The sequence below is a fragment of the Schistocerca gregaria genome, chromosome 2, assembly GCF_023897955.1.
Source record: "Schistocerca gregaria isolate iqSchGreg1 chromosome 2, iqSchGreg1.2, whole genome shotgun sequence".
NCBI lineage: Eukaryota > Metazoa > Arthropoda > Insecta > Orthoptera > Acrididae > Schistocerca > Schistocerca gregaria.
Window position 1 is genome coordinate 800,428,267 of NC_064921.1, and position 25,965 is coordinate 800,454,231.

Genomic DNA, 25,965 nt, shown 5'->3' on the forward strand with positions numbered 1-25,965 from the left:
TAACACAACCGCCACCGAATTTTCCTGTTGGCTCTACACACGCTGGCAGATGTTCACCGGGCATTCACAATACCCACACCCTGCCATCGGATCGCCCCATTGTGTACCGTGATTCGTCACTCCACACTAAGTTTTTCCACGTTAAATCGTCCAATGTTTACGCTCCTTACACCTAGCGAGGCGTCATTTGGCATTTACCAGCGTGATGTGTGGCTTATGAACAGCCGCTCGACTATGAAATCAAAGTTCTCTCACCTTCCGCCTAACTATGGATCCTGATAGAGTTTGGAGTTCCTGTGTGATGGTCTGGATACATGTCTCCCTTTTACACATTACGACCCTCTTCAACTGTTGGCCGTCTCTGTCAATCAACAGACGAGGTCGGCCTGTACGCTTTTGTGCTGTACATGTCCCTTCACGTTTCCACTTCACTATCACATCGGAACAGTGGACCATGGGATATTTAGGAATGTGGGAATCTCGCTTACAGACGTATGACACATGTGACATCCAATCACCTTACCACGTTCCAAGTCCGTGAGTTCCGCGGTGCGCCCCATTCTGCTCTCTCACGATATCTAATACCTACTGAGGTCGCTGATGTGGAGTACCTGGAAGTAGGTGGCAGCACAATGTACCTAATATGAAAAACGTATGTTTTTGGGGTGTACGGATATTTTTAATCAAATAGTGTATAAGTGGGCGGCAGTGGAAATATTGAACACGGCATCTCTAATATTGGTTCACTGCACTTACACATCAGTGTTCTGCGACAGCAGATTCGCCTTTCATGCCTCCTCCGTTTTCCTATGAGCTTTACACAAACTATTACCATCCCATGCCGACGTCATAACCATGGCAAACACTGGATAGTAATCCCAAACTACTTTACTTCGAGCTGAACAAAACACCTACGGTCGTCTGATTTCCTTCTGACGCGTTGCCTCCATTCTGTTGAGCTAGTCTGACCTCAATAAGACCAATGAGCTATTTTATTTTCGACAAAATAAAACCTCCAGCCGAACGTTAGTTTTAACGCCACAGTGTTCTAATATGCTTGATCCTAGTGGAGGTGGTATGTGCTTGCCTTTCTCCGACCCAACTACTTACAGCGGGACTTACAGTTTACGTCGACTCCGTATGACGGTGGAATCTGATATTTTTCACATCAGCAAATCATTGCCAGAGATGAAAGCAGCAATCAGTGACAGAAAAATGTCCTACATCTGAAGGGGATCAAAACACAGGCATCTGCTCTTGTACTTTTGCACCTACACACCAAATCACTGAGCCACACTGATTCTTTTGGTAGCGCGATCATATCAAATAACACTGAAATTGTCAGTGCAGTTACAAGACATTTCCTACTTTAAAAAATAGTCACGTGTCCAGGAGCCCCTCCCCCCCTTTCCCAGTCCCCCATTCACCCACAACGTCATATAAAGGCACGACGGTTCTGAATAGAAGATGCACAAACAGGCGCATTAATCTAGCAATTTCCTTCTTCTACTTAGAGGGTTAGCAGCTGATCTCACTGAAGCACAGGATTATTCTAAATTAGTTACTTAAAAGTAACAGCACATAATTTCGAAAGCAGTGACTGATTTTACCCGGGAGTTCTTCATGCCTTGTACCTCGTGTTTCAATTGTACGCTTCAGATGTAGCTCCATTCGCTCGTTACGCGTAAACTGCGTGATCGCACCAACAATGTACACGTACAGCGGTGCGGAACGTGTTAATAGTTGCTTGAGGTGCCACAAACTTAAGTCACCAACTATTGTAAAAAGACGCTTCAGAACGGAGTACAGGTATCACAAAGCTCCACCGTCAGGCAAAGTCTATAACAGCATGGTATTGCAGGTTTGTCTAAACAGTTTGCGATACACATCGAGAGAAAGGTTATGGTCGCCCATGGCTAGTAGGCTCTCGTACATCTGGGTAAAAATTTCGTTAATGGATTATCTGTCGTGTGACAGCCACATGGAACATTTACAGAAAGAAACTTGCCGTTCTGTCAGTTCCAGGCCTGAGAATAAGTTACATCAAGTGAGGCAATCTCCTGCGTAATTTAGTGTTACTTTTATGTAACTGACTTAGAATAACTCTCTATAGTGTTTCGCACAGCCCCATTCAGAACTACGATTCGAGTACCAACCTATGGTAGGAATTGGAGCGTCTATCGCGAACTGTGTCAAAAGACCATTAATTTCTGACGAACTAAGACTACATGAAGTCGGCGTCATTTCACAGAGCAAGTTCCTGCTCGACTGCAAATGGGTACCACAAATTTACATTAGCATAATTATTTAGAAGGATTAGGTGGATTAATATTTCTGGCACTCAAAAACACGATATTTATCACATACCTCTGACTGGTGATAACTGAAGTTAATTTACTGTAAAACATATTCGAAAGATCGGAAGATACATGTACACAAACTAAGTGAAATAAAAGATACATTTTAGAATAAATTTGGGGTGAGAAAAATGATTGTCTTCGCTACTATATACCTTATGTAGTTGGGACGACACTTCTACCTTTATTTACAGGCCTTACTTTTACTGAACTCAATTTTGGTGTACCATTACAAGACCGCCGAATGGAGAAAAATTTGTGGTAAGGTCTTATGGAATCAAACTGCTCAGGTCATCGGTCCCTAAGATCACACACTATTTAATTTAACTTACACTATGGACAACACACACACCCATGCCCCAAGGACGACTTGAACCTCCGACGCGGACAAATTGAGACTCTCACTCTAAAATCTTTCTCGGTTATCTCATTGAATGTCTACTGTTGTTATCTGTGAACTTTGACGCGAATATAGAGAATAAAAACAATTTAAAGTCTCCTACCCTCAAGGTAAAAATATCATTATATTGGAAGAAATTTCGATCCCAAAGTATTCTCATACAGGAACTGTGACAATACCTCTAAAGTACAGAGTCCACCAGAAAAATGTGTAAGATTTTGTCAGGATCTATCGAGGTATCGATACTGTCGTTCGATTTGAGCTACGGGAGTGTTGTAGTATGGTCTTTGGCTCAACAGATGTTAGTACTTTCATCTCGGTATTAAGAAAACAAAATGGATGGAGCACGCTTGACATTCGAGCAACGAAAATGTATTGTGAAATTGTTTTTGAAGTTTGATAATGCTGTTGAAGTGAAACTTCAGTGGAGGCGGGAGTTTGAAACTCAACCACCTACCCGCCTAACAATTAAACGCATCACTGACAAGTTTGAATTGCATAGAGCGATTTATGAAATTCACAGAGGAAGATGATGAAGACAGCGTACAAGTCCTGCTTGGTCGGCTCTCCTGTTGAAACGTTTGTTAATTCTCCACAGAAGTCTGCTGCGCAATATGCACGTGAAATTGGGGTTACAAGTACAAGTATAAGAAGAATTCCAAGAGCTGTAAAGTGGAAAATTTACAATCCACTATTACTGCACGCGATTAATGATTCCGATCCTAATCGCCGAATGCAATTTTGCGAATGGTATCGGCAAATGGTAACTGATGACGAACAATTTGTGACGAAGATAGTGTGGAGTGACGAGGCACAATTTAAACGTAATGGAACCGTGAATCGGAATAATAGTGGGTACTGAGCACCGGAAAATCCGCATGTATATGTGGCTGAAGCAGTCTATCTACCAAGTGTTCAAGTGTGGTGTGGACCATCACGTAAGGGCTTAGTAGGACCCTTTTTCTCTGATGCTACTGTCACAGGAGAAGTGTACCTGGAAATGTTACGCACATCAATTATGCAGATATACGTGCGCTGATGAAGAGATCTTCTATCAACATGACGGGGCGCCACCACACTACCACCTAGCCGTACGGTCTTCCCCGGATGACAATTTTCCGGGGCTTTGGATTGGGCGAAGAGGGCCCATTGAGTTCCCTCCACGGTCGCCTGATCTAACACGTATGGACTTGTGCGAATCTATGAAATATGACGTCTAGTGACGTAAGCCACGCACGCTGGAGGAACTTCGCCTGGAGATTACAGCGACATGTGCAGCTATTTCCACTGTAACACTGACTGACGTATTGCGGAGAATGCTTGTCGTTCTGTTACGTGTATATCCGCCAAACGGTGAACATTCTGAACATTCAAACTAACCATGTGACCAACGCCCTTGCCGCAGCGATAACACCGGTTACCGCCAGATCATCAAAGTTGAGCGCTGTCGGGTGGGCTAGCACTTGGATGGGTGACCATCCGGTCTGCCGAGCGCTGATGGCAAGCGAGGTGCACTCAGCTCTTGTGAGGAAAACTGAGCAGCTACTTGATTGTGAAGTAGCGGCTCCTGTCTCGTAAACTGACATACAGCTGATCACATGCCCTTCCATATCCACATCCAGTGACGCCTGTGGGCTAAGGATGACACGGCGGCCGGTCGGTACAGTTGGGTCTTCAAGGCCTGTTTGGGCGGAGTTAAGTTACAGTAACCATGTCTACATCGTGTGTGATCAATTATGAAATGTAAAATAAACGCATAAGTAATACTTTTCGTTCCTTAAAGTTCAAATGTGTGTGAATTGCTAAGGGACCAAACTGCTGAGGTCAGCAGTCCCTTGACGTACAGACTACTTAAACTAACTTACGCTAAGAACAACTCACACACCTATGCCCGAGGGAGGTTCAAATAGTTCAAATGGCTCTGAGCACTATGGGACTTAACTGCTGTGGCCATCAGTCCCCTAGAACTTAGAACTACTTAAACCTAACTAACCTAAGGACATCACACACATCCATGCCCGAGGCAGGATTCGAACATGCGACCGTAGCAGACGCGCGGTTGCGGACTGAGCGCCTTAACCGCTAGAGCACCGCGGCCGGCGGCCGAGGGAGGACTCGAACCGCCGACAAGCGGCCGCGCAATCCGTGACATGGCGCCTCAAACTGCGCGACCACTGTGCGCGTCTCTGTTAAAGTGTGTATACATTTTTCTGGCTGACTCGGTATATAATAGAAAATTAAAATGCAGTGCATGCAATTTAAAACGGGGACGGTAACGAATTAGAAACCAAAGCGTACAGTGAGATGTGTCTGAGAAGAGACAACCGATAGAGAAACTCGCGGGATGCGTCAGTGTAGAGGGACGGGACGCTAGGAGGGGCACAGTGGCGGCGGGCACGCAGAGTAATTGATGCGGTGCCGATTGGCAGCGAAGGAGGACGGCCCGGGGCTGAAACAGCATAGCTTAGCGCGCAATCAGCCGCCCTTGTTCGGCGCCTCTGCTGACGCTATCAAATAAAAATACCCCGCCGCGGCTGGGGGAGGCCCGAGGCCCGGCCGTGGCCTCTGATCCCAAGAAAGCGCATCCGCGGCCACGCTTCAGCTCGCTCTTCTCCCGTAAGCATGCCTATATCAACGGAAGGAACAGTCGATAAAATTGTAGCAATTAAAAAAAAAAAGTGAACATCTCATCAGTATTAAGGCAGACGCACAGCAATCAGTAATGTAGGTGCCACAATTCAGCTGCTAACCACAACCAGCCATAGCGTCTGCACGTTCGCAAATGTTTTGTGGGGGTGGTGTTCTACAGCATGTCGTAGAACCTCCAAGGGTCGTTGATAAAATAATCCCTTCTTTATAACCTCTTTCGATCTTCTGATTATCTTCAGATATCACGGCAAAGTTCTGCCTTCTTCTTTATCTTGTACCTTTTCCCGCATCGGCGCTGGTCAGCATTATTATTATTATTATTATTATTATTATTATTATTAACGGAATTTGGAGCAGTTAATTTAAGAGATGGCTCCATCCCCTCCCTGTCGCCACCCCGTTATTCCCCGGGACGGAGTAGGTGTTATATCAACTGCCTGCGTCTAGTATCATTCATGTGAATGTGAGCGGAAGTGTACTAAAACGTTTGCGAATCGAGTAACTCAGGCGGGACGTGGGTGCCAGCCCAGTATTCACCTAATGCGACGCGGGAAACCGCTTAAAACGCACATCCAGGCCGAACCTCGTCATTTATCCGCAGGAAGGATTTATCCGACGCCGGCGCACCTCCCCGTCCCGGCAACGGCGCTCTACCATGCAGGGCTATCAGGGCGGGTCCGGCAATATTCTTCTGTTGCGTCACTTAAAATAAAAGCCATCCTTACGTCAACACAATCTCCTTATGCCGTCACAATCAGGTACCATCTTTTCGCCTGGAGAAAGTGTACATACCGGCAAATAGTTTGAAATATGGCTTTTATTCTGCAGGTTCGGTCTTGTGAGTTCCGTGGTCAAGCTATAGTTTTAGGTCGGTGATAATCGGCACTAGTGTCGCATATGGAACCATCGAGAGCTTTACTCGTCGCCGGCCGTTGTGGCCGAACGGTTCTATGCGCTTCAGTCTAGAACAGCGCGACCGCTACGGTCGCAGGTTCGAATCGTGCCTCCCGAATGGATGTGTGTGATGTCCTTGGGTTACTTAGGTTTAAGTAGTTCTAAGTCTAGGGGACTGATGCCTCAGATGCTAAGCCCCATAGTGCTCAGAACCATTTTTAGAGCCATCATGTTACCGTATTGTAAAAGTTGAGCACATGCTTAACACGCCGGATTATTTCGTACACTAGTTGTGCGTTACAACTTCGGCTGCTGTTGCTGAAACACAATATTCATTATTGTGTTTGGGAATCTAGTAGTAAACAAATCTTTCGCTCAATGTATTCGAAGGCGATTCGCAGTTAGCAGCTGTCTATAAATTGTCAACGTGGTCCCTGAAAAAATTCGTAGCACGATGTCTTCGATAATGTTTCGCTATAAAATGTTGCTCAAACTCAGTGTCTCCTTTTGTAACTGTATCTCTCCAGTTTGATGCGTATTTGTTTATCTGTTGACAATCTCGCCACAGAATAATGCGAATGCAATCACAACAGCGCCTCTGTGTTTACATGCATGTTTACACTTCACTACGAGTAGCAGGATTGTGTCACTTGTTCAATTGTTTGAGATTTCAAATTTTACCGACAAAAACCTACTCTACGAGCTGTGCACCGCAGAGGAGAGCTAAAACAACTATTCCTTGGCTGATTCAAACATAATCTAAAATGCGAATGCCAAGATCGGGTGAAAGAGTGAAGGAAAATTAGAGTTTAAGGTCACGCCGACGACCAAGCAACGTAACCCCGGATTAGGGAAGGAGAAGAAAGGCGTCCCGGAATTTGATATGCTGAATCTGTATGTCCGTCCTCCCTCATGCGAGTTCAATGTTTCGCCACTGCGCATCTCTCTAGATTCGAATGAAAGAGGTCGATTACTTCGGCTATGAAAGTCAAAAGTGCGATCGTCGCAAATACTGCGAGTAAAATCACATTCCCTCTAGCACTGAAATTACGCGTGTCATTTGGAAGGCTAGCCTCCGAATGTAATAAGAGGTATTTCAGCTCAGAGTACAAGAGGGAATAGTATTACAACGCGACATTATCTCCGAGAGGAGAAAGCGGGCTCGCTCGCAACACACGAGCGACTGCAGCCCTTGAGACAGTATTAAGGTGCGGACAGAGGGCAGCCAGAAGACGCGTAGGTGACCGCACGCGGAGGAAGAGTAAATGAATTTGGCGCGAGATGGCGCCGGCGCAGGGCCGCCATTTTGCGCGCCCCCGCCCCCGCCCCCGGCCGCGGCTGCGCCCCTCGCAAAGCAAACTTGGCCGGCCGGCGCTGGCGCACGCACACTTCGTCCGTGATGAAATTCCGCGCGTGCAATCGCGAATGCCTCGCCGGCTGCCGGCGGGTCCGGAATTCGCATATGAAGATTGGGCCGGCGGCGCGGCGGGGCGGGGATTTTCGGGTGGTCATTTCGGCGCCGAGCGCCGCGACGGCACGCGCGCTGGAATGTCGGCCGCTGCGCTGCGCTGCGCGGCGCGGCGCGGGCGGGCGGCGTCGCCGGCCCGAGGGGGCGAGGCGAGGCGAGGCGCAAAGAACGCGGCGCCAGCGCGCCCGCCCGCCCGCATTCCGCTGATCGGCGCGCGCCTCGCCTGCTCCCCCAGCACTGGGCACGCACCGCAATTCTGCTGCCGCTTCTCCCGCACCCGCCAAACACCAGTACAACCGGTCGCACCTCCTAGATCCCTCAACTATTAAAAAAAAGGCTGGGATCACTGCTACCACTTTATTTTCATAATCCGTTCATTAATGTCGCGCGAGGGAAAAATGCTACCTTAGGTGTCTCGTAACTTATGAGCGTGGCGATACAGAGTGCGACATCATACTTCAGGCGCTCTTCCTTCGAAGAACAGTTCATCGAACTGCACTCTCGCCACGTTCGTCACTTCAACGTGCACACACGGGTAACTCCTCAGTACTTGGAGAACCGAACCCAGTGGGAGTAGCGCAGCATCCGCTTGAACCACTTTCTATCGTTCCTCCGATTACCGCACACCTAAATAATGCCGGGGTGTCGGTGACAGGACAATATTGCAAAAGCAACTCATTTCTTCGAAATTCTCCCCGCGAACTGCAGACTACATGTTGCCCACAACAATGATATCCACGGGGTCATTTCATCTTCTGATAGGTCTGAAAGCCTAGGAGCAGCCAGACACTCTAGAGAAAGCGGTTGATTTGCTGAAATGTATCTACCCCAGATATACTGCATTTCGACCGTCAACTTACGATGTATTTAGAGGAAGCACAGCCTGTATCTTGAAACTAAAATCTAACTTTCGCTGTTAATAGCTACGTGAAATTTGCAGTTATGGCAGATTTAAAACAGGGCGTCTTAGCTTATGTAGCCTAATCATTCCTAATTCATTACCAGGGTGTGCTAAGGTAAGAACACAGTCGGTCCACCTCTTGTTTCGTCTTACTCTTTGTCTGAATCTGCCTACTGCCGTATCTATTAACATTTGTTGCGACGTGAGTTCCTCACAATACGACAACATGAACTGAATGTTATTTGACTCAACCAGGAAGATTTTTGGCCAAGTCTCTTCGCGTTGGTGACCGATAAAAATCGAAAGTCGAAGCTAAACAACTTATAGCACCATCACATAATTGATTCATAATGCAACAGTGAGAATGCCAAGTGCATCAGCAACCACCCCCACGAAGAGGAACTCTGAAACGATTACTTAAAAGCCAGAAATATATGCTTAACGTTTACCTATTTTTCGTCACCTGTGCACTGACACGATGAAAGTAAAACTTGTCCTAGGAAAAAAAATGTTCCTTGCACAGTTGTGACTTTAATTCGGGAACATGAGTGTCCATTCTGTGATGACGGGAATTGTCAAGAAGAGGCTGCGCCTTGCAACACACCTTTGTTGGGTCCTCCTTATCGTTTCTTTTAATTGGCCAGTAATAACGTAGATTCCCAAATCTATAAGACCAGTGAGTGTACTTATCTTGTCGCTTGCTGTCCAACGATGCAGATCCGCAGCTTAATATGATGTCTGAGGCTACTTTTTAGTGCTATGAATAATGAAAGATTACTTCGAATAACCTTGGTTTATTACTGTTCCGTTCGTAAACAACGTGGGATTGGCGCACTGAACGACTGACGTATCATGCTACCTAAGTCAGTCAGTAATGGTAAGTTCACCCTAGGCAAAAACAATGCAGCACAATCTTGGAAAGACACGCACACGTCCGTCGTCTGCACAAGCGCCAGCCTACACTCTTGCTACAGCTGCCCGCGCAAGCGCTGCGGCCAAAGCAGGCCACCCCCCTCCCCCTTTTCCCTTTCAGTTGAGGTTCGTGCTTCTGTTTTAGACACTAGAGACGTCATTCTCATGCCAGCACACAAGCCCTACACCAAAGTTACGATGTGCTTTATGACACAAGTATCATGTCCATTTAGTTGTTGACTTATAATACAGATAGTTCAGTACATCCAAATGACATTGGGAATTCCTCGTACAGTTCCGGTTCTGGTTGGCTAGAAATTATATTTATGTTTTGATTGAAACAGGTGGAAAGGTGTGAAAATAAAAATACTAGCAAAATGTTATCGTGATGCACATTAAATGATAGCGTTTAATCATGGGATCACAAAAGTGTGACTGTATTTCGACTGGGCGAAGTATTACGGCTGTTGCTGATAATCCTTTATCCGTGTTTTAATGAATAAATATTAACTGGGAATCATCAATTGAATGGGAAGGGGTTTCTAAAAAAAAGTGTCAAAATTAAGATGGACAGTGTGCTATGGATTAATTTATGTAAGTCATCCCCCACAAAACCTATTGCCGGCCGCGGTGGTCGCGCGGTTCTAGGTGCGCAGTCCGGAACCGTGCGACTGCTACGGTCGCAGGTTCGAATCCTGCCTCGGGCATGAATGTGTGTGATGTCCTTAGGTTGGTTCGGTTTAAGTAGTTCTAAGTTCTAGGGGACTGATGACCACAGCAGTTGAGTCCCATAGTGCTCAGAGCCATTTGAACCATTTTTTGAACAAAACCTATTATGTCACTCTCAACAAGAGATGAGTCTTTCAACAAATGTGAGTAAATATGAGGATGATTTCCAGAAGAGAAACCAAGTACGAAAACTTGAACCACACGAAAAACGTTGAAAAGTAAATATAACTACAAGGATGATATGAAAACGGACGGATAACTTCAAGCAATTTTGGGCAGTGGCCAAAATGTTTGCTTCGTCACATGAGAAACAATTTGTGTATTACGCAGAATACAGGTTATGAAGAACAAAGCAATTTTCATATGAAGCAGTCGATTTGGAATAGAGCCATTGATTGAAATCTATCTCGAATTTATGAAGACCGATAGAATTATTTTTCCACCTGTCATTATTTTGGATTCCGAATTTTTCTGAGGTACGAACCGCATTACGGTAACTAATATTCAAACCTGGAGAAAGGAAACGAGAAAATGGTACACCGATAATTTTACAGTAAAAAAAATAACGCCTTAGAAACCAGCGTGCATATCGATGGCTTCCCTATTAAGAATAATTTGATTACTAATCAGACTGAATTTTCTGTTTTCCTTAAGCATATGTATCACAGGAAGAAATTTGTGTATCTGCATGGAAGGATAATAATGAAAACAAAAATAAGACCGACGGCCCGGAAGGCCTGGCTTCCTGCACTCATCCCCTGATTTAAATGCAGTCTCAAGTGCACGCAGCAGTGAAGATGTGAGTGGAAGCTCCCAGTGCGACAAATAGAAATTCTGTAAGGACGGATGGACTGCAGTAGCGTTGTGGCCAGCAGAGAGCGAAGAGGGGTGAGGAATTCTCAGCAGCGGCAGCGTGCAGCGCGTGTGTACCAACAGGGCCGGGCCGGGCCGCAGCAACGAGGCGGGCGCCGGACAAACTTTTTGCCGGCCGCGTCCGGCGGCTGCGGCGGATTGCGAGCCGCCCGGCCCGGCCCGGCGCCGGCGCCACGGCCGTCTGTTTAATCACGGACGGCGCGGGGCGGCCCTCTCTTTATTTTACTCGGCCGTATTCAATCACCGGGCCCGGCGCTCCCCCCATCTCCGCCCTGCTCCTCTGCGGTACTCTGCAGCGTCGGCCGCTCGGGCGGCGCCGACGGCAGCGGCACTCGGGCGCAGCGCGTAACGTTTGTGTGATCGCTGCGACGCCATTTGCATTAAAAAAAGCGATTCCCCTCCCAGTTTTCTCTTTAAAATGGAAATTCCCCAGCGAAGCTTGATGGCAAGTGGGAATGAAAAACGGCCGGCGCTGCGGTGGGGGCGGAGGCGGGGAAGGGCGAGGGCCGGGGAGAAGACGAGAAGCAGAGGAACGAAGGAACGGGGATTAGGCGGGGCGCGGCAGCCAGTGGACAGCGCACACGCCGACTCACACGGGCGCGATCGCCGCCCAGCTATTGCTCTAATTAGAACGTCTTTGTTTAATGAACGGCCGGCTGCCGGCTGCCGGCTGCTCGGCACACAGGGCTGCCGGTGCTCGTTACGGGCGCGCAGATACCTACGGCCGCTTTCTACCGGTGTCTAGCGGCGGCCCGGTTACACACCTTTGTTTGTTCCCTGGTAAAACACGAATTTCAAATATAAGTTCGGAAAACATTAATTTCAAATTGTAGCTGAGTGATGGGACGAGGAGGACAAGCGGGGAAAAACGCTTTTGTTACTTATTTTTGGGAAAAATGACATTCTAAGAACTTCCGAGCCGCCAGCCAGCTTCCGAGTTCCGGGTAGTGGCAGTACCCGGACGACTGAGATAAGTGCGGCGGAGGCTCGGAGCACTCGCCTAAGAAGCACGGGAAACCACAAACCGCAGTCGTTTGCAACAAGCCAGACGAGATTCAACGAACTATAGTCAACAGAGTACTGTATTCATTTTCCAGTGGGTGGCTGTCTACCTCTCCGGACGCGAGTACTATACACTAGGCCACTTCACTTTCCCACCTTCCCGAACCTGGACTCGCGAAGATTCTAAAATCCGATCCAGATGCAAGCACCAGCTGAATGTGTCCTCCTGAGAATTCCAAATCATTCATAGTTATTATGGCCTTGATAGAAATTTTCTAATCTAACTGCGGCGGGTTTCAAATTTAAAAATCGTTGCTGCCCACAACTTTTAAACGTTGAACACACAAACGGAGATTTGCGTGTTCAAGGAACGATTATTTGTTACTTTCCGTAATACGTTAGCTACTGATTTAAGGTAAACTTCATTAAATAACCACTGTGTAAGGTAATCATTTCGATAAACAGATTACAGCTCACAACAACACCAATACAGTCACAAAGCCTTCATATATTCTGAGAGCATTATTTACATATAAACTGCCGTAATATTCCCTGAATATCTCTAGCAAGTTCAATTACTACCAAGTAATCATCAGAGTATACTTCGCCTAGCGCTTAAGCCGTGCATAAACACAGTGCAATCAAGAACTGAACACTCGCGTACACTGAGGTGACCAAATTCATGCCGTGCGTCCTAATATCGTGTCCGACTTCCTTTTAACCGGCGTAGTGCAGCAACCCAACGTTGCGTGGACTCAACAAGCCGTCGGAAGTCCCCTATAGAAATACTGAGCCACGCTACCTCTATGGCTGTCAATAATTGCGAAAACATTGCTGCTACAGGATTTTTAGCACGAACTCACCTCTCCATTATGTCCATTACTGTTCAATGGGATTCATGTCGGGCGATCTGCGTGTCCAAATCATTTGCTCGAACTGCCCAGAATGTTCTTCAAACCAATCATCAACTGCGGCCCGGTGATATGGCACACTGTCATCCATAAAAATTCCATTGTTGTTTGGGAACATGAAGTCCATGAATGGCTGCAAATGGTCTCCATGTAGCCGAGGGTAACCGTTTCTAGTCAATATTCGGTTGGACCAGAGAACCAGTCTGTTCGATGTAAACACAGCCCACTCCATTATGGGGCCATCACCAGCTTCCGCAGTGACTTGTTAACATCTTGGGTCAATGGAGCACTTACCAGATCGGGGTTCATCCGACCAGACTAGGGCTTTCGAGTCGTCTGAGGTCCAAACGATATGCTCACGACCCCAGGAGAGGTGCAGCAGGCGATGTGCTGTTAGAAAAAGGCACTCGCGTCGGTCGCCTGCTGCCATAGCCCATTATCGCACTGCACTGTCCTAACGGATACATTCGTCTAAGTCCCACATTGATTTGTGCTGTTATTTCACACACTGTTGCTTGTCTACTAGCACTGAAAACTCTATACATACGCCGCTGCTCTCAGACCTTAACGGAGGGTCGTCGGCCACTGCGTTGTCCGTGATGAGAGGCAATGCTTGAAATGTGGTACTGCCTTCACACTCTCGACATTGTGGATATCGGAATTTTGAATTCGTTAACGATGTATGGAACGTAATATCCCATGCGTCTATCACCAGTTACCATTCCGCATTCAAAATCTGTTAATTCCTATCGTGTGACGGTAATCACGTCGGACACCTTTTCACACGAATCGGCTGAGTACGAATGATAGCTCTTTCAATTTCCTGTCCTTGTGTACGCGATCTGCCGTCGTCTGGATAAGTGCGTATCTCTGTTCCATGGCTTTCACCTCAGTGTACTGGGTCTGTTCAAAAGATTCCTGAACTCTGTCCACAAAATTTTTCTACGCTTACCTTTTCCTTAATGTGCATGGTCTCCGAAATGCTCTCCTCCAAAACTGAAACACAGCTCCCAGTAACGTTTCCAATTGCGGAAGCAGTCTTTGTACGTCTCTTGCTGGACCAAGCGAAGAGCCATCTGCGAATTTTCTTTTATATCGTCTACTGTTGCACATTTTCGTCCTTTCAACGAGGTTTCTAACTTCGGACGTGAAAAAGTCTACCGGGGCCACGTCTGGTGGGTACGGTGGATTAGGCAGCACAGTGATTTCGTTCTTTGTGCAAAGTTACGCACCAACAGGGATGAATGGGCGGATGCGTTATCTTGATGCAAGAGTCATGTACTGTATCGCCACATTTCAGGCCGTTTTCTTCTCACATTTTTCTCGCCGGTGTCACAGCAGTTTGTCCCTGTGGCATGATTTCATGATGAACTAACCCTGAAAAGTCAAAGAAAACTATCAGCATGGCTTTGACATTTAACTTGACCTGACCTAATGAGCTATTATTGTTCTGGGAGAACCTTTCCCGACACACCGTGAAGAATGAACCTTGGTCTCAACATCATAACGGTAGATCCATGTCTCATCACTCGTTATGACACTTTTAAGGAACATCTCGTTCTCGTTTGCGCGATCCAAAAGCTCTTCAGAGATTGCGTGGCGAAGGTCTTTCTGCTGTTGAATCATTAGCCGAGGGACGAACTTCATTGCAACATGCTGCGTAAAGATTTCACGACTTGATCAAACTGAAATGCTACATTTTGATGCAATCTCTCGGTCAGTCAGTCTTCGATTGGCACGCACAATTTCGTCGACGTTCGTAACATGAGCGTCGTCGGTAGACGTCAAAGGGCGTCCTGAACGAGAGTCATCTTTAACATCCGTCCGGCCATTTTTAAACCGTGTGAAAAATTCGTAACACAGAGTATGGCTTAAGCGCTAATCACCGTGGGCTTCCTGCATCATTTGGTATGTGTCTGTAAAGGTTTTCTTGAGTTTCACACAAAATTTAATGCAGACGCGTTGTTCCTCTAACTACGCAATCTCCAAATTGGGATCTGTCCGACACGTTCAACTCAATAAAGCACTGAACAAAAACTACAACAATGAAACTTCCGGCAGTTCAGCATTAAACACTGGCGTATGCAGGGATGCCAACCGCATTTCGCTCCAACACTCCATTGGCGCGAAATTACGAATGTTCCGCTGACGCAGCCCACGCTGTTACCTGGCAGGTAATTTTCTCTCCACGTACCCCATCCCAAATTACATGGCTCGTTACAAATACAGAACTACTACAACATAAGTATTCCAACCGATACCCCCCCCCCCCCCCCCATTTATAGCACGCTTATCTGTCCAGCAGTGGTGACAGGCGAAAACTTTCTACTCAACAGACTTGAGAACTAAGAATAATATTGGCGATCGCACTAGGCGAACCGTTACAACTAATGCGTCTCTATATATTAAACACAATGTACTGACTGACTGACTGATCACTGTCCAGCCCAAACCGCTACGGATAGAAACTTTAAATCTGGCGAAGGTGTGGATCTTATACTGTAGCCGTCGTTTAAGACGGGCTTTTTTTTTTTTTTAGAAATATTGCTAATATGGTAATTTCGAAGCTAGACTTACGAAAATTGCAATTTGGTTTCTTGGTCAGAAATAAAGAAATACGAGTTCAGAATTTTTGAAAATTTAACCCTATGGGTGTCAAATAATGGGGCAAAGCTTCTTTTTTTGAAACTACACTATTATCGAAGAACTAATATAGTATTTTTAAAGCTACAACTATGAAAATTGATATTTGGCTTCTCGGTTACGAATAAAATAATTTACGTTTTAATGTTTTTGGAAATAGAAGGGGTGAAATATGGAATGAGATTTTTTATGAAAATGTTCCATTATAACCATTTTTAAAGCTAAATCTATGAAAATTAAATTTGGCCTTTCAGTTAGAAACAGAAAAAATATGTCAATAAAATTCCTCTGGGTTTGAAGCCCCATTGTCAACAACTAAATTTTATCGTTGACAACGCTGCCTCCAACTCAGAAGAATTTTATTGATTGACTGTGACAACGATCGGCGGAAGCCTACGTTTACAAAAAAAAGGTGTGTTTCACTGTTTTTGCAAATTCAGGATGAAAGATTTTATGGAAATATTTCACTGTGCAATCATTTTAAGCTAAATCTACGAACACTTGTATTTGGCTTCTCTGCTAAAAATAAAACATATGCATGTCACCGTTTTTGGAAATTCGACCCCTAGGGGGGTGAAATATGTGTGAAACGTTTTATGAAAATATTTCACAACATTTTTAAAGCTAAATCTTTGAAAATTCGTGTTTGGCTCCTCGGTTAGAGATAAAAAAGTGTTTCACTGTTTTTGGAAATTCAATCACTAAGTGGGTGAAAGAGGGACGGAATGTGTCACTGACTCATCCTCGCCCAGCCCAAACCGCTCAGGACAGAAACTTGAAGTGTGGAGATGGCTGTATCTTACACGATACGCGTCGTTTAATACGACACCTAAGAGAGTGAAATAGACGATGAAAGGCTATGTGAAAGTATGTCGCTATTAAGGGAATTTTCAAACTAGAACTACGAAAACTGGTATTTGGTTTCTCAGTCAGAAAATAAAGTATATATTTCAGCATTTTTCGTAATTCAATCATTAAGGAGGTAAAATAGTGGGCCAAAGCTTTATTGAAAATAAGTAACTACTAAATAAATACTAAAGGATTTTAAGGCTATGTCTGTGACAAATGATAGTTGACATCTCGGTTGAATATAAAAAGGTACATGTTTCAGTGTTTCTAGAAATTCAGCTCCTAAGGGAGTTCAATGGGGGATGAAAATTTTTAACAAAGCATTTCGTTACATTAAAAAGAATTTAAAGTTAACTTCATGAAAACCGGTTTATTTCACTTCTCGCTTAGATATAACGAAATATTTGTCATAGGATGAAAGTTGCTATGCAAGTATCTCCACAAGAAAGCAAAAGCCTTGACTGACAAAAACTTTGGGCTCGCTTTTCAGACCATGCCCATATGGTCTTAATTAGCATGAAAAGCTTATAATATAAGGTGTTGGAAATTGTGAACAACAACAAAATTGGTTCAGGCAATACAGTCTACGCGACTGAAGCAGTGGAGGCTGATAAGTAGGGTGAGCAAAATAAAAATTCGTTTAAAGAGGAACAAAGAAATAAAACTGTGCAGACCATACAGTTAGAGGGAGCTAAGCTTAATGTGTCTATATTTGCGGCAAGCACCGAAAAATGCAGTTATTATTAACATTCAGTTAGGAACTGCAGGAAGTTATTCGACGACGTTTGTAACATTCTTTAAGGGATATAATACCTGTTGTTAATCGAGCAGTCAATCGTTTCCTTTAAAAAGTGAACTTCATTGAAAACATTGCGCTTTTGTTTGTAGTAACTGAGTGGAGTGTGATTTTTTTAATTTACTGCTGCGTGCAATTGAGACAATCGGTTATTACTTGTTCTGTCATTTTGCATTCTTTGGAGTTTGAGCATTAGAGCTCGGATTAAAGTCCTTAACCAGTTTTAAGAAGAGAGAGGCAGCCTCAAAATCTTCAGGACCTAAGCTGCGTAGCCAAGTTCCAAAAAGGTACGCTCTTCACGTACAGCAAAAAACATGGGCATACATTAGACGACACTTGTCAGTTTACAAGTTCTTCGAATTTCGCACACATAGAAGAAACCTGGTGACAAACGACAGCTCAAGTGAGCAGCTGCTAGTATAAACACGTCTCCGGGTATCAGAAGGAAAGGAACAGCAACGCCAACATTGGATCGCTCAAAATTTTGCGTTATGTGCCAGAAACATAGATACGTCTCTTGCTGTTATCTAATTCCTGAATACAATGTTACCATTAAAAATCCAAAAGAACACGAAAAAGTGGTCCTGTGACTTGTAAAAAATTTGGAAATTGGTAGTCGGCATAAAGCCATGAGGGGTATGAAAACATCCGAGTCTAGTCTACAGCAACTGCGAGACTATAGACAGAGGCATGCTATTATCACCATTTGATAATACAAAGAGATAAGGGGCTGGGACAGTATCAATTTCATACTGCGTGTGCACATGAACAGATCTGCTAAGTAACCACTGCAATTTCTACGGGGAAACGTGTAGGTAAAGGTAACAGATTTTTTCTTTTCCCAGGAGTCGGGAATGATGGTGTTTACGGAAGAATTACCCAAGACGCCGGTCGTGGAGGCTGAACGGTTCTAGGCGCTTCAGTCCAGAACCGCACGACTGCTACGGTCGCAGGTTCGAATCCTGCCTCGGGCACTGATGTGTGTGATGTCCTTAGGTTAGTTAGGTTTAAGTAGTCCTAAATTCTAGGGGACTGATGACCTCCGATGTTAAGTCCCATAGTGCTCAGAGCAATTTGAACCATTTTTGAATTACCCGAGCATTCACCTTAAGCGATTCATAGCAAATGTGGAAAATGTGAATTAAGATGGACTGAACGGGGATTTGAACCAGCCGGTGCCGTACGCAGTTTCGTAAGTAAAACTCCAATCTATACATTAGTTGGTATCAACTTCGTCTCGCGGCCCCAATTGTTGCTAGTGTCAAGTCCATCATCCCCTTGGAGTCATCAGCACTGCATTACTTCGAAATAAACTAACTCTACAGGAAAAACGTGCCGACACATTAGAACATACTTGGAGTAAGCAGGCGGGCACGGTCAGCGCAGCGCAGCGGGCTGACGCACCGGCTCCGGAAACCGCACAGGAGGGAGCGAGCGACGGCGGCGGCATCGGACGCGCAGGCACGCGGCTTAATCTTGCGGCCCGCAGCCAATACTTGCCGCATTACGGCGGCCGAGCAAACTAATATCAGGTGCGGCTTACCGCGACCCAAACTTTTGTGTCCACAGGCGGTGCTGAGGCAGCAGCGAGGCGAGTCGAGCCGAGCCGAGGGCGGCGGATCATCCCGGCTGCGACGGCGACACACGTGCTGCTGCCGCTGCCGGCGCCGGCGCCGTTATTGCGGGGCCCCGCTGAGCCAGCACCATCATTAACCGTGTGTGCCACAATGGCGCAGCTACCCGCCTTTTCAAACGCAGCTTTCCTACGATCTCTAAATAGCTCATTACTGGCGCTGCAAAACATGGCCAGATCCAAACATCGCACTGCATTAAACTATTTCCGAAACGAAACGATAATTACCGAAGTTTACAGTCATTAATATAATGACACTTTCGATGCCGGAATCGACAGCGAGCTTATAAACGTCCCATCATAACTGCGTCACCAGCGTTCATTTGAGTTGTGTAGGTTTTTCAGAAACTGCTGAGACGAAGAATGAAACGACTATTAATATCAACCAAATTTGGTTCGATTTACGGTCCTCCAATGCACCTGAACAGTCAGAATACCTCACTGCCATTCGGTCGTTCCGTGTTCAATTCCCGGTACAACCAGGAAATTTTCATTACTGGGGTGCACCGAGCCTCGTGAGACCAACTAACGATCTACGTAGACGATAGGTGGCACCTCCAAAGCCCGGAAAGCTGATAACAAAAAATGGTTCAAATGGCTCTGAGCACTATGGGACTTAGCTGCTGCGGTCATCAGTCCCCTAGAACTTAGAACTACTTAAACCTAACTAACCTAAGAACATCACACACATCCATGCCTGATGCTGGATTCGAACCTGCGACCGTAGCGGTCACGCGGTTCCAGACTGTAGCGCCTAGAACCGCTTGGCCACTACGGCCGGCGAAAGCTGATTACAACTGGGATAGCACTAACCCAGTGCCGTTTCTACATAACGTACTCCATAACGCCGTTGGCAGAGGTGTCACCCCTCCCCCTTTTTCCCCTAAAGGCCATCAAACACTGATCGTAGACAATTCCACGGAACCGCAGCTGTCCATCTCCCATTCCCACTGATTTATTTTATCACGACGAAAACTTCTATGAATAAAATATTCCCGCGAGGCGAATCACGGTCGAAGTGGCGTTTTACCTTCGACAATCCAATCTTGACGCTACGTAAGAACAAAAATTTTAACATTCCACCTCCCTGTCTTAGCAGGTCCAAGCCGCAATCCCGGTAGCCAGTCCTCTGCTACGCATGCGATACCGCTACGCGACATCAGCGGGTGTCAATCGCGTCTCTGTTCTGTGATACTCTCATGATTGAAATAACGTTTTACCACTAGCGTCAGCCTCATCTTAACCAGCGAGACAAGGTTAAAAGGTCAATACAGTGCTACTAACGATCACTGCCCTGCAGGAATTCGACTGGACTCAGATGAATTAAAAAATCCCACCACTCGACTGGAAACCAACAGTTGATGAAACACTCTCCATAAACGTTTATTTTCTTCTATCAAACCTGTCTTATTCAGGTTAAAAACACCGTACACTCGAATACTCGAATTTGAAAGTCGCGTCCGTGGACTGGCTTCCACTGCACCGTAGATGCCGCGGTAAAACCACGCGCTAGCCTTTATCTGGGCAGAAGGGCTCAGAACAACCCCATGCTTTAGCATGTTCAGAGAACCAGCTCAGTGCCTGCAGAATTGTTCGCATATTCTTGTCCTTGGAATGTCGCACTGGTTCAGTTCTCTAAAGCACAATAAATGTGTAAATCTACAGCCAATGTGGTTTTCATTACTCATCACAATTTGACAACTTTGTTGTCCAATATGATCAAGAGCTGTTCTCTACAGTTCAAAACACATATCTACTTAGTGCTGCCGCTTGGCAGAACCATTAACTTGACTAAAAAGTCTACTTGACGTGACAGAAGGACCTCTCTCAACTCCGGCCACGTCTAGGCGTAAAGCATCAAAACTGCAGCAGAATAGCTGCCTTGCACTGAAAGGTCGACAGGCCTCACTACAGTCTTTATTTCCCCACAGCTTTGGCAGCCAAAATGGGTATACATCATCTTGCAGATATGAAAATACTTTTAAAAAATATCCCAGTGGATAATTAGGCATGGTCCTATTTAGGGTGGTATATTATAGCTTTACTTCGGCCTTATAACCGACTCATCCACCGTTACAGTTTCACGCGGAATTCGAACAATGGCGCAATGTGGCATTTTTCACATTACCAGTTACTTTCAGAGGCGAGTGATGCGATACGTAGCAGAAAGAATCACAGAACAGAATGAGAATTGAATACTACACATCGCAATTTGTGGTCTGAGACGTAGCCACCTGATCACCATGTCCCAAATCACGATACAGACGGCTAAATTTCCTTATGGCACCTCAATTTTTTTTTTCTTTGAATTCGAGTCTCCACAAGTTGCTTTCCCTCATCAGATTCACCCTCTTTACTGGTTGCTGCTAACTTAGGTAACATTTGCCAGACACCTTCCACTTTGTTCTTTTGACAATTTATGCCTGTTAAGTGGAAACACAGGGTGTCCCAAAAAGGATGACCCGATTTTAATTTGTAATAATATTGAGACAAATTCACAAGTTAACTGAAACAGCCCTAGATGTAATCGGAATGGTCTAGAGTTTCAGAAAAAAATCCGCTAGATGTCGCTACGAGCGCTGACCTGAAGTATGCAGCCAGTCTCCTGCAACATGGCGACCTCGCAACAGAAGGTGTATTGTTTTACTGAATTTAGGCGTACTCAATCAGTGATCGCAGTTCGGTGGGCGTTTCATATTTCGTGCTAAACCACCATCATCAAAGAACATTCGACGGTGGTATAAACAGTTTGAAGATACATGATGCCACTGTAAAGTCAAAAGTCCTTGCCAGTCACGCATTCCTGAATAAACAGTGGAACAAATGTGAGGAGCATTTGAGCGGAGCCCCCACAAGTCTACGCATCATGCTAGCGGAGAACTTGCGGTGTGTTACGGCGTCATTTAGCCCTCAAACCATACCGATTACAACTGGTACAAGCTCTTCGAGATACTGAAAAGTGAAGCGAGTGAACTTTAGCACTGCTATTCTAGAGGACATGGAAGATAACACTTTTATATCACGGTTGATATTCAACAATGATGCAACTTTCCATATTAGCGGTAAGGTTCACCGTCATAATGTGCGTATATGGGGGCTCGAAAATCCTCATGATACAATTGAACACGAACGTGATTCACCAAAAGTGAATGTTTTTTTGTTTTGTTTCGCAAAGCAAGGTTTATGGACCCTACTTTTTTGAGGAAGAAACCGTAATAGGACAATCATATCTTGCAGTGCTACGGAATTGGTTATTCCCACAACTTGTCTCTGACAATTTCATCTGTCAGCAAGATCGAGAACCACCGCAGTAGCACAACAACGTGCGCAGTTTCCTCAACGCCAACGTGCCTCAATGTTGGATAGGGCGTGCAGGACGGCGAGACCAGGCTTTACACTCTTGGCCTCCTGGGTCCCCTGACTTAACACCATGTGATTTCTTCCTGTGGGGATATGTTAAACAATGTGTTTACGTTCCTCGCTTACCTAGTGACATTAATCAACTAAAAACCAGAATATCAGCTGCTGTAGCTTCAGTGACAGAAGGCACCTTAAGTTCAGTTTGGGATGAATTCGACTATCGGCTACATGTCGTCCGTGCAGCCAATGGAGGACATATTGAACATTTATGATCGATTTTTATAAACTTCTGTCTTTTCTGGGAAATTTAGTATGCAATTTGTTGGTGTTAAGCCCTTCTTCCTAATAAATAATTCTATTTAAAATCGGCTCATTCTTTTTGGGACATCCTGCATTAGCTTGCAAGCAGTGAAATTTAGTTCGAAAGATGTAAATCGTACTGTAAAATCGCTTCATATTAGTAGTCGAAACACATCATGTGAGTACATCAGCATCCACACAGCTCAGTTATAAAATTCAGTAAGAAAGTTCTTTTTCGCAAATGTTTTATTACGATTTAATGGACCACTCCCTACACTGTCTCGATTTATTTGTAACAGTATCGTACGATCCACAGAGTGAATAAATGAAGGAGGCAGGGCAACGTTTCCCCACCAGACTTACAACCAAGCTTTCACCCTCTTCGAAAGACCATGCCACAAATTTATTTTTAATTTCAGTGGAGAAACAGAGAGATAGAGATATAGAATGGAAGTGATGCGTTGACACTCATACCAGAAAGATAAAGGAACAAATATGACAGGAGATGAGCGATAGTAGAGATACGCCACGCCGTCAAGCACTGTCCGCTATCCGGCCGGAGACGCGCCGAGTGCTGTCAAACACGAGATGAAGGTCACTGGAAATTCCGCTTAGGAAGTAGAAAATTAAAATACAGGTACGCGCAATAATCGCGCTCGCCCGGAAAACGAGAGCGCGTACAATTTGCGCGGGCGCTAAGCCGTCCGCAGGCAGGCAGCTAGGCATGCAGGCGGCCGCGCGTAATCTGGGCGGCGCGGCGAGGCGCTGCGTTGGGACGCACCGTAATCCGGCCGGAGGGATCCCCGCTATCATCCCCAACAGCCAATCTTCAGCGCCCGCCCGCAGAAATCGGCTTTGCAATATTTCATCCGTTCATCCAAATCTTCCAGTTACTTTCCCGTCCCACTGCCGCGCGCAGAGCACACGTAAACAGGAAAAAAAGGGGGGAAAATCAAGTTGCTTCTAGCGCAGTATTCCAGAGCGGTAGCGGGAGATCTCGCCGTGGCTGCTGTTTTGTTCTGTCGGTGCGCTGCGTAGGGTGGAATTCTTGTGCGGTACGCTGACAAAACCCGACAATCGACATGAGAATTACGTTTAGCCCAGCACAGACGGGAAGCATCTACAGGACTGGTAATGCAAATTTAAATTCCCGAAAATAACCGGCGCCGAATCTCTTTTTGGTAAGGATGGTAGAAGTCTCACCAAACGGTCAGCTGGTACTGTAGTTTTACGGCACCATTTATTATTCACAGCTTGAAGTGGATAAAAAAATCTGTTTTCTGTTCCATCTGTAGTGGCTACAGAAACGCGATCGCTCCGCCGAAAGCCAAAACGCGTGATTGAAACAGAAAAGCAAACAACATACAGAAAACTGAATGTGGTCCCATTCCATTGCAACTTTTTATCGTAACTCAATTACCTCGCACAGCAACAGAACAGCCAGTTGTTTCATGACAACATATTCTGTGCACCTTCATAACAAATACTGTACACTTCTCTAATGTTAAAAAAGCTAAATAGATACTGATGCTTGCTTATGCCAGTTAACACCATAGTCAGAAGTAACAAAAATGGTTCAAATGGCTCTGAACACTATGGGACTCAACATCTATGGTCATCACTCCCACAGAACTTAGAACTACTTAAACCTAACTAACCTAAGAACATCACACAACACCCAGTCATCACGAGGCAGAGAAAATCCTGACCCCGCCGGGAATCGAACTCGGGTTCCCGGGCGCGGGAAGCTGGACCAGAAGTAACAATATGATGATAATCAAACAGTGGAAAATCCAGGATGGAATGTAACAATATTACGAAAGGGAAAGTTGCCACTCACCACATAGCGGAGATGCCGAGTCGCAGGTAGGCGCAACAAAAAAAAGGAGTGCCACAAATAATCTTTCGGCCAGCAAGGTCTTCGTCAAAAACAGACGACAGACAGAATGATGATGAGGACAACACAACACCCAGTACCAGAGCGGAGAAAATCTCCTGCCCCAGCCGGAAATCGAACCCGAACCCCTTGGTGTGGCATTCCTCCACGCTGACCACTCAGTTGGCGGGGGGCGGACAGTATCTGGCAACTGAAACCACACTGCCAGTGTGGCAGCGTGGCTTCAGTTGCCAGAAACTGCAGTGTGGGAGCTGTGTCTGCGTGCGTGCGTGCGTGCGTGCGTGTGTGTCTGTGTGTCTCGTCTATTTTTGACGAAAGCCTTGCTGGCCGCAAGCTTATTTATGACAGTCTCTTTGTAGTGCCTATCCACGACTCACCATCTCAGCTATATGGTGTGTGGCATCTTTCCTTTTCATAATATGATAAAAACTATCGCTTTCCAACGCGGGGAGGGGTGAGAACTGCAGTGGTGTTCATAAGTATCTCCTTCTCCTCTTCTTCTCACGGCATTACAACCCTCTGTGGGTTTTAGCCTCATCAACAGGTTTCCTCCATACTGCGCTTAGAAGCGCGGTTCTCCGTCATCCTCGGGCTCTCAGAGATTTTATAAATGCCCTCTCCAGTGCTATTCTCCGCCATTCTCGAACACTTAAGAGATTTTTATATCTTCTTCCACATCATCTATCCACCATTTTCGTGGCCTTCCTCTCTGTCTTCTTCCGGTTTGCCTCCATTCAAAAATCTTTTTCGTTGTTCTTCTAGTAACCATCCTGAGGACATGTCCAAACCAGGCTGTTCTCCTACTTTTTATAATTCTTTCGTTAGCATCCACGTTACGCATCCGTAGTTTACAACTGGCCTGATCATGACCTTGTGTTGATCATGACCTTACATAAGTATCTCTGGGGTTTCATAAAAGAATGGGCAAAACCTACAAGACATACTGAACCCTTGACACACGTTACATCAGGGGACAGAGCTTCTCTCCAAGTTTGTAACACACATTACAGGTGCTCAATACGGGTACCATTTGTGACGCGGCAAACGCCAATACGCGTCTGCACTTCCCTCACACAAACTGTCCGGGAAAGAGCGACAGCAGACCGCTTTCCAAATCTCTTCCCTGGGTTGCCTACCTGTAAGCGCGAACTAATTCGATGCGACGATACCGAGCAGAGGGTTAACAATAAATCTAGAAGACTGTACAATCTACAAGCGCAGGCTGTAATTATAACAATTCTGTAAGTCATTTAGCAGGCTTCCCTTTACCAGGATATGAATACATATCGACAACATGCAGCAAATTCCCTCTGGTTCTCTGATAACCCATCGTAGGACACGTACAAACGTTCGGTCAAAAGTCCCGAGAATGATTTTATTCCTGGCGTATA

The 25,965-nt window shown here is 45.6% G+C and overlaps 1 protein-coding gene across 3 annotated transcripts in view; it reads right to left on the minus strand.

Moving 5' to 3' along the window:
* The window catches only part of LOC126335076 (protein pangolin, isoforms A/H/I/S), a 989,572-nt gene that overhangs the window by 212,324 nt on the left and 751,283 nt on the right, over window positions 1–25,965 (minus strand). The window contains exon 1 of one of the 3 annotated variants that reach the window (XM_049997967.1): window positions 18,739–19,065. The exons of the other annotated variants lie outside the window; for them this stretch is intronic. Coding sequence (XP_049853924.1) covers window positions 18,739–18,834 — 96 coding nt within the window. The 5' untranslated portion in view covers window positions 18,835–19,065. Of the gene's footprint in view, window positions 1–18,738; window positions 19,066–25,965 lie in introns of those variants that run through there. 3 annotated transcript variants of the gene reach the window in all.